Source organism: Tachyglossus aculeatus, chromosome 11 (assembly GCF_015852505.1).
Source record: "Tachyglossus aculeatus isolate mTacAcu1 chromosome 11, mTacAcu1.pri, whole genome shotgun sequence".
Classification (NCBI taxonomy): Eukaryota; Metazoa; Chordata; class Mammalia; order Monotremata; family Tachyglossidae; genus Tachyglossus; species Tachyglossus aculeatus.
This window is the reverse complement of record NC_052076.1, coordinates 35,644,273-35,662,947: the sequence shown is the minus strand read 5'-3', so window position 1 is coordinate 35,662,947 and position 18,675 is coordinate 35,644,273. Positions and strand designations below refer to the sequence as shown.

The 18,675-nt window shown below is 50.1% G+C and overlaps 1 protein-coding gene and 1 long non-coding RNA gene across 3 annotated transcripts in view; one reads left to right on the top strand and one right to left on the bottom strand.

The window, feature by feature from the left end:
• Positions 1-9,333, bottom strand: part of SORL1 (sortilin related receptor 1) — a 117,529-nt gene extending 108,196 nt beyond the window's left edge. For both annotated transcript variants that reach the window (XM_038754102.1, XM_038754103.1), the window contains exon 1: positions 9,030-9,333. In XM_038754102.1, the coding sequence (XP_038610030.1) occupies positions 9,030-9,314 (285 nt within the window). In that variant the 5' untranslated portion in view covers positions 9,315-9,333. The remainder of the gene's footprint in view (positions 1-9,029) is intronic.
• LOC119934574 overlaps positions 8,625-18,675 on the top strand; it is a 149,537-nt gene continuing 139,486 nt past the window's right edge. The window contains exon 1 of the long non-coding RNA XR_005452968.1: positions 8,625-8,749. This is a non-coding gene — a long non-coding RNA (uncharacterized LOC119934574). The remainder of the gene's footprint in view (positions 8,750-18,675) is intronic.

The window sequence follows — 18,675 nt, the reverse complement described above, 5'->3', positions numbered from 1 at the left end:
GGCACTATACTAAGCGCTTGGGTAGACACAAGAAAGTCTGTGTCCCACATGGGACTCACAGTCCTAATTCCTAGTTTACAGATGAGAAGCAGCATGGCCTAGTGAAAAGAGCACTGGCTTGAGAGTCAGAGGATCTGGGTTCTAATGGACTGTGTCCAACCTGATCAGCTTGTATCTACCCAAGTGCTTAGTACAGTGCCTGGCACATAGTAAGCACTTAAATAACATTTAAAAAGGTAACTGAGGCCAGAGAAGTTAAGTGACTTGCCCAAGGTCATATAGCAGACAAGTAGCAAAGCCACCATTTGAACCCAGATCCTCTGGCTCCCAGGCCCGTGCACTACCCACTACGCCACGTGAGAGCTAACTGTGTAAACAGCACTGTACTGAGCACCAGAACAGAGTTGGTAGACATGTTTGCTGCCCACAAGGAGCACAGGACTGGGAGTTGGAAGACCTGGGTTCTAGGCCCAACTCTGCCATGTGCCTAATGTGTGACCCTGGGCAAGTCATTTAACTTTTCTGGGCCTCAGTTACCTCATCTGTAAAATGGGAATTGTGCTTCTCCGGACTTCAGTTTCCCCACCTGGAAAATGGGGATAGAATAAATATCTGTTCTGATTCCCTATTCCACTGAGAAGCAGCATGGCTCAGTGGAAAGAGCATGGGCTTGGGAGTCAGAAGACATGGGTTCAAATCCCACTCCACCGCTTGTTAGCTGTGTGCCTTTGGGCAAGTCACTTAACTTCTCTGTGCCTCAGTTACTTCATCTGTAAAATGGGGATTAAGACTGTGAGCCCCACATGGGACAACCTGATCACCTTGTATCCTCCCCAGCACTTAAAACAATGCTTTGCACATAGCACTTAACAAAAACCAAAATTATTTTTAGTAACCTGGTGTGGGGCAGGGACTGGGCCCAATCTGATTATTTTGCATCTACCCCGGCACTTGGCAAAATGCTCGGCACAGAGTCGACACTTAACAAATGCCAACATTACTATCACTCTTCATTATGTCATCTCCAACCTCCTTGAGCAATCCTACGAAGCGGCTGCACGGCTCTGAGGTCTTGCTCATCCATCTCCCCAACTGAAAACCCATCTGTGATGGAAACCCGGCTGGTGTTTATCGTTGCCACAGCCAGGAGGCTTCTGGCTTTCTCCCAGGAGGCGTGGAATGGAAGGGGTGGAGTTCCAGCAACACCGCCCGGGAGGATGGAGGCAGGTGGGGGAACGTCACATCTGCTGAGGTCACCACTGTTAGCATGAACAACCACCATCACAAGGTTACTTTTAATGGAAAACGATCTACCGAGAGATTGCATCACCTATGAAATTAGACAAGTTCTTCCTTTCTTTTATGGTAACCATTTACTATGTGTTAAGCACTGTTCTAAACGCTGGGGCAGGTTCAAGTTAATTAGGTCAGACACAGTCCACATCCCACATGGGGCTCACAGTCTAAGCAGGCAGGAGAACAGGTATCCCCAATTTACAGTTGAGGGAACTGAGGCCCAGAGAAGCAAAGTGACTGCCCAAGGACCCACAGCAGCAAAGCCGGGATTAGAACCTAAATCCTGCTGACTCTCAGGCCTGTGCTCTCTCCACTAGGTCACGCTGCTTCTCCCTTGCTTCAGCCCCACAGCACTTATATGTCGGCTGTGTGACTTTGGCAAGTCACTTAACTTCTCTGTGCCTCAGTTACCTCATCTGTAAAATCAGGATTAAGACTGTGGGCCTCACCTGGGACAGGCTAATAACCCTGTATCTCCCCTGGTGCTTAGAACAGTGCAGGGCACACAGTAAGCACTTAACAAATACCATCATTATTATTATTATTCATATCCACCTGTAATTGATTTTGCTGCCTATCTCCCTTCAAGTCTGTAAGCTTCATGCGGGCAGGTATTATACCTACTCCTTTGTATTGAATTCTCCCAAGTGTTTAGTACAGTGCTCTGCATACAGTAAGTGCTCAATAAGTGCCACTGGTTGATTCAATCCCCATTTTTAAAGAGCTCAGAGAGGCTGGTAGAATTTTTTTAATTTTCACAGTATCCTCCCTGGAGGTAAATGAGGTGGGGGATAAGGTAGGGTGGGATGTGGGTGAAGTTCCCGCACTGGAGCCCGGCCTGGGTGGCTCCCACCCAACTGAGGGCCAATGGCAGATGTGGCCAGTGGCCTCCCAGCCCTCCATGATCCAAGTCTCTGTGGCTGGCTTTGTGACAGAAAGGGGACATGGGCCCTCCCCAAGCCCCCTCAGCCTCAGCTCGTTACCACTGACCATTCATTCATTCATTCAATCATATTCATTCAGAGCTTACAGAGTGCAGAGCACTGTACTATGTACTTGGAAAAGTACAATACAACAGTAAAGAGTGACAATCCTTCCCAACTACGAACTCATAGTCTCAGATGGATACAATGACTGCATCCCATACAGGGAAGCCAAGGCACGGAGCAGGAAAGCAAGCTAAGAGAAGAGACATCACATAGCAAGTCAGAGATGGACCTCGAACCCAGACCCCCGACCCCCTGGCTCTCAGCTCAGGGTTCTGACAACCCTGCCCTGCTGCTAGCTAAGCTCAATGTGGGCAGGGAACTTGCCTACCAACTCTGTTGTATTCTACTCTCCCAAGCACTTAGGACAATGCTCTGCATACAATAAACAGTCAACAGATACCACTAATCAACTGATTGATGTGAACAGGGAACATGTCTACCAACTCTGCTCTACTGTACTCTCCCAAGAGTTTAGTACAGTGCTTAGTAAAGTGCTCTGCATAAAGTAAACACTTAACAAATACCACTCATTGATTGATTGATGTGGGCAGGGAATGTGTCTACCTACTCTGAGAGTGTGGCCTAGTGGGCAGAGTACAGGCCTACGAGCCTGAACAACCTGGGTTCTGATCTCAGTTCCACCACTTGTCTGTTGTGTCACTTTACTTCTCTGTGCCTCAGTTACCTCATTTGTAAAATGGGATTAACACTGTCCACCCCATGTGGGATATGGACTTTGTCCAAACTGATTAGCCTGAATCTACCTCAGGGCTTAGAACAGTGCCTGGCACCTAATAAGTGCTTAATAAATACCATTAAAAAGAATCTGTTGTACTGTACTCTCCCAAGTGCTTTCTGGTTCAGTGCTCTGCACACATTAAAAGCTCAATAAATCCCATTGATGGGTGATGATGATGAGGATGTTAGCCAATCCGGGGTCCAGTCAACTGGACTGAAATTCACCTAGCTCATTTTGAACTGGGACAATGATTTAGAGCTCGGCATGGCTGGGACAATGACGACCTGGCCAACAACCCACCTACTTGCTCAGGAAACCCAGGCACCAGCCTCAACCTGATATCAAAGGCAAGTTGCCTGCTGACCAGGGCACCAGCTGGACATGAAAGTTGGTTCAGTTATCCTCGGGGCTGGGAGGGGGAAGAAGAGTAGGTAGAAGAGGTGCAGAGAATCGATACCCAGAGATGAAGAAAAGCAGCATAGCTTAATGGGTAGAATAAGGGCAACGGAGTCAGAGGACCTGGGTTCTAATCCCAGATCCTCCACTTGTCTGCTGTGACCTTGGGCCAGTCACTTCACATCTCTGTGCCTCGGTTACCTCAATCTGTAAAATGGGGAGTAAGACTGTGGGCCCCATGTGGGACAGGGACTGTATCCATCCTGACTAGCTTGAATCTATCCCAACGCTCAGAACAGGGCCTAGCACATAGTATTATTATTATCATTATTATTACAGTGCCTGGCACATAGTAAGCACATAACAAATACAAAAAAAAATGAAGCCCAAAATAGCATTGTTTGAGTCAATAATGTTAACCTCCTCTCTCCCAAGCTTCTCACAGTAGGTGACTTACGCCGAACAAAACAGCGGGTTGTTGTCTTATCTCCGACTGTTTTCTCCTTCCCACCCCAGCTAGAGGAAGGGCTGGGGATTAGAAAACAGTTCAGAGGTGGACAGCAGAAGGGAGAGGGAGGAAGAGTTCCCAGATAATCTGCAAGTTGTAATTTCATGATGTGTTGGTGAATGCTTGCCCCCTTCCTCGAGTTCTGGCCTTTAATGAGGGGGCTATCTTTCTGTCCAAGAGACCCTCGCCTTCAAAAGAGCTACTCCAGTGAGAGGCAGTGTGACCTGGTGGAAAGAGCCTGAGCCTAAGAGTCAGAGGACCTAGGTTCTAATCCTGTCTCTGCCACTCGAATCCTGTGCGACCTTGGGAAAAATCACTTCTCTTCTCAGTTTCCTCATCTGTAAAATGGGGATTCAATACCTGATCTCCCTCCTAGACTGTGAGCCCCAAGTGAGACAGGGAGGGTGTCCAACCTGTGATTCTCCCCAGTGCTTAAAACAGTGGTTGGTACATAGTAAGTGCTTAACAAACATTGCAATTTTTACTCCGGTCAGAGCGGACAAGCCACCTCCTCTGAATCCAGAACCAGGAGTCCCTGGGCTGACTTGGCTGGCCAATCCTCCCCAAGCATCCAAAACAGATGGTGTCTTTTCTTTCCAGGCAACCACACTCCAAAACCACTCCTACTGACCCATTTGCATTTAATTTCCTCATTGTGGGCACGGAACGTGTCTACCAACTCTGTTATATTGTACTCTCGCAAGTGCTTAGTACAGTGGTCTGCCCACAGTTAAGCCCTCAATAAATATGACTGACTGATGGATTGACTGACTGTAAGTTCCTTGTGGGCAGGGAACATATCTCCCAACTCTGTCATATTGTACTCTCCCAAGAGCTTAGTACAGTCTCTGCCCACAGTAAGCACTCAATAAACATAATCGATCGAATGATTTCCATGAGTCAAGTCCTTTCCTGTGTCCCACTGAAACTGCCCCAGTTTTAACTGCAATCAGTTTCCTCGGTGGATACGGAGAATGCTGGTCAGCATCCTCCTCTTCAAGAGTCTCCACAGACCTGCAGATAGTGATTCAGTCCCCTCTCAGTCTTCTCCTCCCTAGTCAGAGGACATGGGCTCTAATCTCAGTTCTACCACTTGTCTGCTCTGTGACCTTGGGCAAGTCACTTCACTTTCTCTCTGCCTTCGTTTCTTCAACTATAAAATGGGGAAATACAATTGACTGATTGACTGATAATACCTGTTCTCCCTGACTTAGACTGTGAGTCCCATGAGGGGCAGGGACTATGCCGACCTGATTAACTTGTATTTATCCCAGTGCTTAGAATAGTGCTTGACACATAGAATGTGCATAACGAATCACCCCTGTCTCACTTTCTCAGGACCCTCTCCAGTTTACCTTCAACCTCCTAGTTTCTCACGGGGGTTTCCTGTAGGAAAGCAGCATTACCTAGTGGATAGAGCCCAGGCCTGGGTGTTAGAGGACCTGAGTTCTAATCCCAGCTCCACCACTTGCCTGCTGTGTGACACTGGGCAAGTCACTTAACTTCTCAGTACATCAGTTACCTCAGCTATAAAATGGGGATTGAGACTGTAAGCCCTATGTGGGATATGCACCGTGTCCAACATGATTAGTTTTGTATCTATCTCAGCACTTAGTACAGTGCCTGGCACATAGTAAGTGCTTAACAAACACCATTAAAACAAAAAGGCAGGAGGAAGAAGAGGATCCATGGGCTGGACCCACTCCCTGGGCCCAATTCCTCCGAGCCCCTCCCAGCTGGACAAAGGTAACATGCTTCCAGGGAGCCTCTGAAGCACGTTCCAGGGATCCAACAACCTATAGGGCGGAAGGGCTAACCTTCATCCCTTCTGCTTCAAGTTCGGACAGCTTCTTCATCTCAATGATCACAGGCACTAAGGATCTCTCGGGTGCCCACAAAGTGCCTGGCCTTGTTTTTGCTTGTTGTGGGCAGGGAATGAGTCTGTTTACTGTTATATGTATGCTTGGTACAGTGCTCTGCACACAGTAAGTGCTCAATAAATACAATTGACTGTATGACTTCTGGGGAATCAAGGACTAGTCACTGGCGTCCTCCCCAATGCTTAGTCCAGTACAGTAGATGCTTAATAAATACTATTATTATAAATAAATACTAAAATGAATACTGTTACAATAATACCATTACCATCAGCCTCCTTCCCCTCCCAATTTCCCCAGGAAATCAACGCTATTCCTTCCATCTTCGAGCCCCAGGTCTTCCCGGGGGTCTGTCTTTCCTCAGACACAAGCAACCCTGTAGCAGGGGGCTCGTCAGGCTCCCTCCTCTTCCCTTCCTGCTGGCTGATCCTCCCTCAGCCTCTGACCTCTGGCCCCCCCGCTGCCGGACTCACCTCTGACCCCATTCTAAATGCCACAGTCGGAGGTTGTCCAAGGTCTCTGAGCCTCTGCCTACTGACTTGGGCAAACAGCAAAAGCAGAGGCTGGGAGAAAAGCAGCAAAGTCACTTAACATCTGGGTGTCTCATTGCCTCATCTGTAAAATGGGGATTAAAGATCTGTTCTCCCTCCCCGTTAGCTGGTGAGCATCATGTGAGACAGGGACTGTTTCTGAGCTGATTGTACCCGCCCCAGTGCTCAGCATAGCGCTTGTCACCTAGAAAGCACTTAACAAATATTATTATTTATTATGATGATTATCGCTGTTATTTTTATTGGTGCTAAAAGTAATGCTATTATTACTGTTGCTTTGTTGTTGTTTGTTGAAAGACTAGGGGAATGGAGGCAAAAGGATAAAAAATCTGGCAGGTCACCAGCTAAACTATCTGGCTCTCAGGCATAACCCCACCTAAACTATCCCCATCCTTCAAAAATGAACAGGAGGTTGCACGGTCTCCCTGGATCATCCATTCCTGTGTCTAACACTTCCCCCGGATGTTGTCCCTTCTGCCTAACCTAAGTCTCTCAAGCCACAGATCAAGTTATTTAATCAGTGTTCCATCCTTCGGCAAAGATGGAGAGCTGTGGGAAGCGGAGGAAGCGGCCAGCTCCAGGTACCTTTCTTTATGCTCTACTGCTTTCCCCAACCTGTAATTTATTTTTAATACCTGTCTCCTCGGCAGGGATCGTATCTGCTAACCGTACTAGGCTCTCCCATGCACTCAGTACAGTGCCACCGACTGATGGATTTCAAACGAACCTGGACCTTGAAGGACGGCTTCCAGAGGCGGGGGCCTCCCCTCCCATCCTTAGGCAGCCCTAACAGGATGATCTACAGTGAGGTGGACAAGGAAGTTATCCAAAAAGAGCGTCCAAGGGTACCCCAAGGAGCCCAGCATTCTCTCAATCTTCCCCAGGCCCCGAGCAAGGCCCCAGGTGGTCCTAAAACCAGTCTGATCAACAGCTGCATTCAATCCAGAAGCCCCTTCCCCAGCCCCAGCTCCAAAGCCTGGGGATGGAGGTCTGGAGGGGCCTTTCTCTTGGCTCGGGGAAAAGCTCAAACCTGCGGCAGGGTCGCACAGGACATCCTTCCTGAACCGGGGCCGGGGTCAACCCTCCTCTCCAGCCCCACGCTCCTGATGTCAGCCCCACGGTTGGGATGACAGCCCCACTCGGGTGACATCAGCCCCACAATCCTGACAATAGCCCCCACAATCCTGACATCAATACCCCAGTTCTGCGGCCCTGGAGAAAACCACCCCAGGGGAACTGTGGGCAGAGACCCAGATAAGGCCTCACCTGATCCATTCTCTGTCACCAGTTCTGCCCCAAATGGGGACAGCAAATCCTCTCTCCCTTATGGCACCCCTTTTAGGCAATATAATCTGCATTTCACTCTGGCAGGCATCCCTCCCACCCTGGTCTCCCAAAATACAGCCCAAGGAGAAGCTGGCTACTATTTTAATGCCCAAAGCTTACAGTCGTCAGAGCTTCTTCGGAGTGGGAGGGTGAGACGGGGGTGACACAGGAAAAAAGAACCAGGGTAAAGCTTAAACGTACCCTACAAAACCATCATTCATTCATTCATTCATCCACTCAATCGTATTTATTGAGTGCTTACTGTGTGCAGAGCACTGTACTAAGCGCTTAGGAACTACAAGTCGGCAACACTATTTTAAAAGATGAACACTCTTTCTGGGACCAAGCGCTTAGTACAGTGCTCTGCACATAGTAAGCGCTCAATAAATACGATTGATTGATTGGGACAGCTCAGCCCTACCCGAACTGATCCTCCCGGAGGGGGAGCTTAGGAGGCCACAAAATAAGGCTGAATTAATTTTGCCATCCCGAATATTAACCTGCGCACTAGGCTGATGATTCTGAGCATGAGACTCTAGCAATCAAAAAATGAAAGAAAAAAAAAGCCTAGTTCTTGGTCACAGAAACCACCGTTTGGGTACGAATAAATCACTTGTCTGCTATTCCAAGTCCCTCTTTCACACAAATAGACCTCGATTTCTAAGTCCAGTTCCGACTCCTGTCACATCCCCGGGGTTCCCGGGGGAAGACTTCAATCCAAACGGAGGGAAAGGGGGCCGGATCTTTTGGGAAGGGACAAGCACCCAGTCCCTGCACCAAAAAAAAAAAAAAATAAAATGGGAAGGAAAAGGCGCCTGTTTGAGCCGTGTAGATACAGCGGGGGCAGGCCGAGCCCGCCGTTCCGGATCCCCTACATTTTGAAGTTGTGCCCTCGGCCCCCTCCCCAAACCTCACCGTGCCCACGAGCTGCCACCGCAGCGTGCCAGCTTCAACTGCCAACGGGCGATGGGTGCGAGAAAACCCATTTCTCCCGGGTGCACCATTACCCTCGCCCTTTACCTACAGGAAGAGATGCAAACGGGCACCCTGCAATCGGCTTTGCAACGGTAAGGGCATGCTCCGGGGCATCCGTGTGTTACCTGGGATGCATTTCATTCATTCTCCCGTTCAACCGTCTTTACTGAGCGCTTACTGGGTACAGGGCACTGTCCTAAACGCTTGGGAAGTACAAGTCGGCAACAGATAGAGGCGGTCCCTACCCACCAACGGGCTCAAGCGACACCCGGAGAGGGGCGACGCTTTGCAAGTCCGGGAAGGTCTCGGGTTTTTTGGGGTGCAAACCGGAGCTCGCCCCGAGAGGCGGAGGCCGAGGAGGGTTGGGCTCACCTGTCCGTACACCTTGACGGGCTCGGGAGGGCGGGTATCGCTCCGTTTGTCCCGCCGCAGCCCCTCGCCAGCCCGGCCGGCTCCTCTGTCACCCGGCCAGGTCCCGGGCGGCCGCCGCTGCTCGCCCCGCTGCAGCACCGAGAAGCCCCGGTCCTGGGGCAGGGGGATCCGGCCCCCGGGGAAATGCAGGGTCCCGGCTTGGCAGGCGGGCGGCGGGGGCCACAGGGCGACCAGGGTGGCCAGGAGGAGGGGTCGCCACGGCCCGCGGCTGCTGCCCGGCGCCATGTTCCGGAGGCTGCTGCTGCTGCTGCTCTTGCTGCAGCTGCTGCAGCTGCGGTTGCTGCTGCTGCGGCGGCGGCGGCGGCGGTTGCAGCCGATGCAGGTGGCGCCGCCGCCAGGACAGAATGCGCAGCGGAGAGAAGCCGACCCCCGCCCGGGGCCCTTCGGGGGGCTCGTCAGCCAGACCCGGGGCACGTGCATGGGCCAGCTTGCTCCCCCCAACTTTCTTCCACCTCCCCGGCGCCCCGAGGAGGCGGGGAAGTCGAGGCAGGGAGCATGTTGAGGTGTAAGGGGTTGGGGGGCTCGTGCGCCAGCTCCAGGTCACGTGCATGGGCCAGCCCGCTCCCCCCAACTTTCTTCCTCCCTGGCGCCCCGAAGAGACGGGGAAATCGAGGCAGGGAGCGCTTTGGGGTGCAAGGGGTCGGAGGGATCGTGCGCCAACACCTGGTCACGTGCATGGGCCAGCCCGCTCCCCCCAGCTTTCTTCCTCCTCCCTGGCGCCCCGAGGAGGCGGGGAAATCGAGGCAGGAAGCATGTTGGGGTGCAAGGGGTTGGGGGGCTCGTGCGCCAGACCCTGGTCACGTGCATGGGCCAGCCCGCTCCCCCCAACTTTCTTCCACCTCCCCGGCGCCCGGAGGAGGCGGGGAAATCGAGGCAGGAAGCATGTTGGGGTGCAAGGGGTTGGGGGGCTCGTGCGCCAGTTCCAGGTCACGTGCATGAGCCAGCCCTCTCCCCGCAACTCTTTTCCTCCGTGGCTCCCCGAAGAGACGGGGAAATCGAGGCAGGAAGCATGTTGGGGTGTAAGGGGTTGGGGGGCTCGTGCGCCAGCTCTAGGTCACGTGCATGAGTCAGCCCGCTCCCCTCAACTCTCTTCCTCCTCCCCGGCGTCCCGAAGAGACGGGGAAATCGAGGCAGGGAGCATGTTGGGGGACTCGTGCGCCAGCTCCAGGTCACGTGCCTGGGCCAGCTTGCTGCCCCTAACTTTCTCCTCCCCGGCGCCCCGAGGAGGAGGGGAAATCGAGGCAGGGAGCGCTTTGGGGTGCAAGGGATCGGAGGGATCGTGCGCCATCCCCAGGTCACGTGCATGGGCCGTCCCCCTCCCCCCAACTTTCGTCCTCCCTCGCGCCCCGAAGAGACGGGGAAATCGAGGCAGGGAGCATGTTGGGGTGTAAGTGGTTGGGGGGCTCGTGCGCCAGCTCCAGGTCACGTGCATGGACCATCCCGCTCCCCTCAACTTTCTTCCTCCTCCCCGGCGTCCCGAAGAGACAGGGAAATCGAGGCAGGGAGTGCTTTGGGTTGCAAGGGTTTGGGGGTCTCGTGCGCCAGCTCCAGGTCACGTGCATGGGCCGTCCCCCTCACCCCAACTTTCTTCCTCTTCCCCGGTCCCCCAAGGGGATGGGGAAATCGAGGCAGGTACATGTTGGGGTGCAAATGGTTGGGGGGGATCCTGCGCCAGCTCCAGGTCTCTTCCTCCGCCCTGGCTCCCAGAGGAGACAAGGAAATCGAGGCAGGGAGCGCTTTGGAGTGCTCGACGTCACTAATGTTGCCCGGAAAAATTATTTTGGGGGGAGGGGAAGGGAAGTAGAGGGGAGACTGGAATTGGAGTTGCAAGGATTGGATGCCCTCCGGCCCCCTCCCCGGGCTGCAAACCCAGGTCTCCCCTTCCTGGGGGCTGCCGAGCCGCCCCACTGCATCCTTGTGCAATCCGGGAGGGAATGTTTCTTTCTGCACATCCAAGACAGTTAATCTGGGCTCCCTTCCTACCCTCCCTGAGCTTCTGCTCCACGATCAATCAATCAATCGATCGATTTTATTGAGCACTTCCTATGTGCAGAGTACTGCACTAAGCGCTTGGGAGGGTATGCTACAACAGAGTTGTCTGACCCCTGTCCGCAGCGAGTATACAAGCTAGAGGGGGAAACAGACCTTACTGTACATAAATTCATTCATTCAGTCATATTTATTGAGCGCTTACTGTGTGCAAAGCACTGTACTAAGCGCCTGGGAGAGCACAACAGAAAAAGTAATTTATAATTTAAAGATATCGGCTCCAGCGTGAAAAGCTGAGAAGGAGGCTGGGAAGCCTCTGGGGAGTCAGTCATGAGAATTTGGGTTCTCATCCTTATTTTGCCACTTGCCAGCTCTGTGACCTTGGGCAAGTCCTTTAACTTCTCAGTGCCTTAGTTTCCTCATCCATAAAATGGGGATTAAATTCCCTTTCACCCTAGCCTTAGACAGTGAGCCCCATGTTGGGCAGGGAACAGGTCTAGCAACTCTGTTATATTGTCGCTCTCCCCAGCACTTAGCGCAGTGCTCTGCATTCAGTAAGCACACAGTAGATACTATTGATTGATTTATTGATTGATTTTCTTGTACTTAACCCAGAGCTTGGCTCAGGGTAAACACATCACAGTTATTACAAGCTGGGTTTCAAAGACAGAACGTGATAGAAGAACTGACCGGGCTACTGAGGCTGTTGAATTTCCCTCCCTGGGAACCCCTAAGAAGGGAGAGCCCTCATCTGCCTGCGATGATTGAGGTGGAAGTGGGGGATGGTCTAAATGGGACCATTTGGGCCCTAGGATTTTCTCAGAAACCATCCGAGTGGGGTTACAGCGGAGGACATGAAGATGCACTCTTCCCCTGAACCCCCCTCCCCTTGGCTGCTTGATCTTTGACCCATGGCTGTAAATTATCCCTGAAAGGATGTGGGGATAGCAAATCATCTGGTGTGTATTGACAGCAGAACCTCCACCACTCTGAGCGGCCGTTTGTCACTTCTCCAGGCAGAGGGTGAGATGCTTTCTTACAAGAAATGCACCCAAGGCCATTCCTCCCGCCTCTCCAGATAGTACAAGGAACCACTCGGTCTGGCTGTCTCTCTGGGCCACCCACTCGGGACAAACCAAGCTGTCTTTTTGGAGCTGAAAATGGGGAGCATGTGGTCCCTCTTGCATCGCCTAACTGGAGAAAGCAAGGTCTGGAAGACATTTTTTGTTGTTGTTGTAATGGTATTTGTTTAGCGCTTCCTATGTGTCAAACACTCTTCTAATTGCAGGGATAGGTAGGTACAAGTTAATTAGGTCAGATACAGCCCCTGTACTACATGGGGCTCACAGTCATTAGGAGGGAGAATGGGTATTTCATGCCCATTTTATAGGTGAGTACACAGAGAAGTTAAGTGACTTGCCTGAGGTCTCACAGCAACCAACTGGTAGAGATGGGATTTGAACCGAGGTTCTGTGACTCCTAGGCCCTGGGCTCTTTCCACTAGGACTTACTGATTCCACTGCCGTCCCTGCTCCAAATCAAATAATAATAATAATAACAAGAGTATTAAACATTTTCTATATTCTAAGCCCGGGAGAGGTACAAGATATTCAGATCAGACACTGTTCCTGTCCCTCACAATGTATGAACTAGATTGAGCAGGTATCTTCTCCCCATTTTACAAATGAGGTAACAGGTTCAGAGAGGCTAAGTGAATTGCCCACAGGCACACAGCAGGTCAGTGGCAGAACTGGGATTAGAATCCAGGTTTTCTGAATCCCAGGTTTATGCTCTTTCCACTAGACCACACTGCCTCCACCAGGTAGCCTTCCAAGGTGAATTACCCCAGCTATTCTCCAGCCATCAGCCCTGTACAATGCTTTCCTTCTACTGGTTCTAGCCATTACTGTAGCTCTCTGGATGACCCAGTGTTGATTATGCGTGCCAGCCCTGCAACCCTTTATCAGCCCACGAGTCCTCACGTCTGCTCAACACGGCCCCAAGAGCTTCTTCCTGTTCAGTCCTGCACCTCCTGCAGGAAATGGTTTGGGGCCTGATGATCCCCGTCAGAGTTGCCATATGTGCTCTGATTTGGCCTGGTTCACCGGTTCACCTTAACTGCTAGGTTTTACCTCCACAGACCCAAGAACTATTCTCCTTAATTCAGAAAACATATCGTCGGACATCTGGATGCCAGAAGACATAAAGAACAGCGATCACCATGTGCTCCAGTCTCTGCTGTGTGCAGGGCCCTGAGCTAGGCACGTTAACCACAGCACAGAAAGACACATCCCTCCCCCCACCCCCGACATCCTCCGGCTTAATCAATCAATCAATCAATCTGTGGTAGACCAGCTCTACCCTGGAAGGCAACACCCAAGTAACCCAATATGGTCTCGAGGCTGTGTGAATTAACCAGACTGAATTCCCAGAACTACAGGCTTATTTACAGTGTAGTGTTTCAGTAAGTGACCTAATGGTCAGAGCATGGGCCTCGGAGTCCGAAGGACCTGGGTTTTAATCCCAATTCTGCCTCATCTGCTGTGTGACCTCGGGTGACTTCGCTTTTCTGTGCCACAGTCACCTCGTCTGTAAAATGGGGATTAAGACTGTGAGCCCCATGTGGGACAGGAACTGATTAGCTTGCGTCTACCCCAGCACTTAGAACAGGGCTTGACAAATGCCATCATTATGAAGTATAGTAACCCTGCAAGGGTTACGAGGGGATTTGTTACCCTTCTCCAGCCAGAGAGCTGTAGGGTGTCCCACAGACCAGTTTATCTTTTTCTCAAGGTTTCGGAAGCCACTGCATTCTGTACAGCCCCTTTTTCTCTGAACTGATGTAGCTCTGAATGAGACGTGTTTATTATGGACGGAGGCCTTCATGAGATGTCACTGCAGGCCAGACAGCCTGCTGTCTGCAGCCTGAAAATCCAGGCCACTGCAACCTTGACATGGTGTTTGCAACTGAATTAACACCTGTTCTCCCAACCACCACCGAACTCGAGATTCAAATGGGATTAATGAGGACCTGCTGAAGGAATACATTTTGTCTGTGCCCTTATCCAAGCCACGTCAGAAAATTAGCACAAAATAAAATTTTGAGGTGACAACCACCGTTTATGTTGAGTCAGTAGACACCCTTCCTGGGTAAATAGATGATCACTGAGTCAATGGACCTGGGATGTAATACCGGCTCCACCACATGTCTGCTGTGTGATTTTGGGCAAGTCACTTCACTTCTCTGTGGCTCAGTTCCCTCATCTGTAAAATGGGGATTAAGACAGTGGGTCCCATGTGGGACATGGACTGTGTCCAACCTGAATATCTTCTATCTAACCCAGCACTTAGAACAGCACCTGGCACATAATAAATGCTTAACAAATACCATTAAAAATATTGAATTAAATTAAATTAAAGGCCCAAGTTACTTTTAGAGACTCACAAGGAAAAACCAGGTCTTCAACTAGCAGCCTCGTCCCCAACTAAACAGGAAAGTGTGAACTAAAATTGCCACTTTTGCCATGGGCTCCTGGTCATTGCTGTATTAACTGGGGGTTTAGGGCCTATATTTCCTCTGCAGTCTATCATTATGGGCATGAAAAAATCTTTCAAAGTACAAATTAAGATTTTTTTTTTCTGAGAGCTTGTTATTCTGTTCACAGGCAATGATCACTCTGAGGGTTTCTGTACTCACTGCCAGGCCCAAAGCCTTCCTACTCTGCCCTACTATTCGGTACGTGCTGTGAGGATTATCACCCCATCCATGCTGGACTGTGCCCTCTCGGATCTCTTCCAGGGGCACTTTGAGCTGATGAAAATAATATTGTGGCAGGGTCAGGGACCAGCTGTTGTTAGGTTCCTCTGAGAACCAATCAGGAAGAAATTGATTTAAATTTCACTGAGAGGGATGTAGGTTAGACATTGGAATAATTTCCTAACAGTAAGGGTGTGATGCTGGAATGAGTAACCAGGGAGAAGGTCCTGCCTGGAGGGCAGGGGCATGAATTATCTGATTATATAATGTGAAGTAGTCTGATCCTCTAGACCGTTAGCTCCTTGTGGGAAGGGATCACATCTACCAACCCTGTTATATCGTACTCTCTGAAGCACTAAATACAGTGCTCTTCACACAGTAAGCACTCAACAAACATGACTGAGGGGGACAAAATTAGTAGGACAATGGCTCCAGTGGCTTCTGCTCTTTGCACTTGGATTTCCTCCCTTTATTCACCTCTCCCTCAGCCTCATAGCATTAAGCAGCATGGCCTAGTAGAAAGTGCATGAGTCTGGGAGTCAGAAGGACCTGGGTTCTAATCCTGGGTCTGCCACGTGTCTGCTGTGTGACCTCGGGCAAGTCACTTAACTTCTCCTGTGGCTCTGTTACCTCATCAGTAAAATGGGAATTAAGACTGTGAGCCCCATGTGGGACAGGGACTATGTTCAACCTGATTAGCTTGTATGTACCCCAGTGCGTAAACCAGTGCTTGACACATAGTAGTGCTTAACAAATACCATCATTTTTTATGTCCCTATCCATAATTTATTGGTTTATATCAATATCTATCTCCCCCTCTAGACTGTAAGTTCATTGTGGGCTGGCAACATGTCTACATGTTCACCAACTCTGTTATAATGTACTCTCCCAAGTGCTTAGTACAGTGCTCCACACACAGTAAGTGCTCAATAAATACAATTGATTCTAGAAGATCAACAGGGCCCCCTCAGCTGGACAGATTAACATCTGGTGTTACTCCTCCAATGAAGGGAGAAGGGAGAAGGTACTAAGTTTCACAGAGGCTGAAACAGACTCCCTCGGAGGCAGGGAGGGTCCTTCTGGGCTGGTGCAGTGAGTTCAGCCCTAGGGTCCCCTGAGACCCTCTGTGCCCCCCAGGAATGGACCCCAGTCATCTGGACTAGCCACAGCAAATCTCAGACTTAGCCTTAGCATCTGCCTTTGTATCTGCTCTGGGTTCATCTCCCTGCCACTCAGGTCCAAGCAAAAGGAAATGGGCTTGAATTGCAGCAGGGGAGTTTTTAGTTGGACATAAGGAAGCACTTCCTGAAGATAAGAAAAGCACAGTGGAAAGTGGAAAGAGCAAAGGCTTAGGAGTCTAATCCCAGTTCCGTCATTTGTCTGCGAGGTAACCTTCGGCAAGTCACTTCTCCTCTCTGTGCCTCAGTTACCACATCTGTAAAATGGGGATTTAATCCACTGCCCTCTGATTTAGACTGTGAGCCCTTTGTGGAACAGGAGCTGATTATCATTTATCTACTCAAGCGCTTAGAACAGTCCTTAACACTTAGGAACCACTAACAAATACTACTAAAAAAATGGTTAGGATGATAAAATATGGGACTGGGTCATTAAGGGGGATCTTTAAGAAAATATCTGAACCCATCCTCCCCAGTGGAGTCTTTTTTTTTTTTTAGTATTTGTTAAGTACTTAGTATACTCCATGGAGTCTTTTTCTTTTTTTTCTTTTTTTTTTTTAGTATTTGTTAAGTACTTAGTATGTTCCAGGTACTCTACTAAGCCCTGGGATAAATACAAGCTAGTTGGTTTGGACACAGTACCTGTCCCACATGGGGCCCACAGTCTTAGTCCCCATTTTACAGATGAGGTAACTGAGAAGTGAAGTGATTTACCCAAGGTTCCACAGCAGACAAGGGGCAGAGTGAAGATTAGAACCCAGGTCCTTCTGACTCCCAGGCTTGTGCTCTTTCCATGGCAACTCTTCCTCCTGCCTTGAGGCAAGTGGCTGGCTCAGATGGCTCCCAGCTTTTCCTGCATTTTTAATCATTTGTATCTATTCTGTTACTGAGCAGCATGGCCTAATGGATAGAGAATAGGCCTGGAAGTCAGAAGCACTTGCGTTCTAATCCTGGCTCCTCCACATGTCTGCTATGTGAATTTGCGCAAGTCATTTCACTTCTCTGGGCCTCAGTTACTTCATCTGTAAAATGGGGACTGAGTGTGAGCCCCATGTGGGACAGGGACTGTGTCAAACCTGATTAACATGTATCTAATGCAGCGCTTAGACCAGTGCTTGGCACATAGTAAGCACTTAATTAGTACCATAATTATTATTGTTATTCTCTAATTGCCCCTAATGTTGGTTCAGTGTAAGGAGTACAGCTCTGAGAATACAGAGGCCTGCCAAGATTTTTAAACACAGAACCCACTTATGGACAAACTGACTGCCACCCGCAGTGCCTAACCCAGTAGGCAGTTGTGTTTGTAGACACTGTGGTCTTTGCTGCTCCCTCTATTTCAGGATTCCCGCTGGGCTTGACTTCCCAACTCCCACTGTGGAAAACCCGAAGCGGTTCCTCGGTCAGAATCCCTGACCACTGAAGGCCTGGCCCCAGCTGGCACTCCTCTGCTGGCAGAGCTGGAACTAGAACCCAGGTCTCCTGATTCCCCTCATCAGAAATCGAAGAACTCTCCCAGAACGTTCAGATCCCAGTATATCCAGGATGGGCTGGGGAAGAACAAAGTGACCTGCTGAGGAGGATTTCCCACTCCCCTTTTGGGGCTGAGAGAACTGGCAGGCTCCAGTACTGCCTCCAGAGTGGTTTCAGAAACCAGGCCTGGCTTGAGGCCAGCCTAGTCCGACAGCCAGTGTTCCTGGCCTCCGTTCAAGCTTGAACAGAGCCGGGCCCGGCTTTGGGGCGGATGCCGTGGGATTGGGAAATCTCCCAGGGACGGAGAGTTATTCAGCAAGGAGAGTAGACAGCCCCACCTCTGAATGTGGGGCAACAGGAGGGAGCCTTAGGAGGCATGGGTGGTGCTGAGTGGGTGGGGAGAGTGCCCAGCAGGCCACCTTGGCCAACTCAAGATGGCCCTGGCTGGGAGAACTGGATCCACCCTACCACTACCTCAGAACTTTTGCACTCACAGCTCCATGGGGCACTTATAAACTGGTCAATTTATGGGCAGGCAGAGAAGCAGCATGGCCTAGCAGAAGGAGCACAGGCCTGGGAGCCAGAGGACCTGGGTACTAATTCCACTCTTCTGCTTTAAGACCCTGGGCAAGTCACTTAAATTCTCTGTGCTCCAGTTTCCTCATCTGTAAAATGGGGATTCAATATCTGTTCTCCCTCATACTTGGAATGCGAGCCCTGGTTGGGGCAGGTACTGTATCTGACCTGATTATTTTGTATCTACCCCGGAGCTTTAGTTCAGTGCTTGGCACGTAGTAATCACTTAACAAATACCACAAAAATAATAATAAGAAGAAGAATTATAATTAGTAGTAGTAGCAGCAGCACTGCTCTTCCGCTTACTGGGAGCCCTGTGGGGGACAGGGATTACTATCTGACCTAATTATCTTGTATCTACTCTAGTGCCTAATACAGTGTTTAGCATGTAGTAAGCACCCCAAAGCACTTATGTGTATATCTTTAAATTATACATTATAAATTATTTATTCACATAAATGTCTATCTCCCCCTCTAGACTGTAAGCTCATTATGGGCAAGGAATGTGCCTACTAATTCTGTTATAGTCTCCCAAGTGCTTAGTACAGTGCTCTGCACATAGTAAGCATTTAAAAAATACCATTGATTGATTAACAAATATGTTTGTTATTGT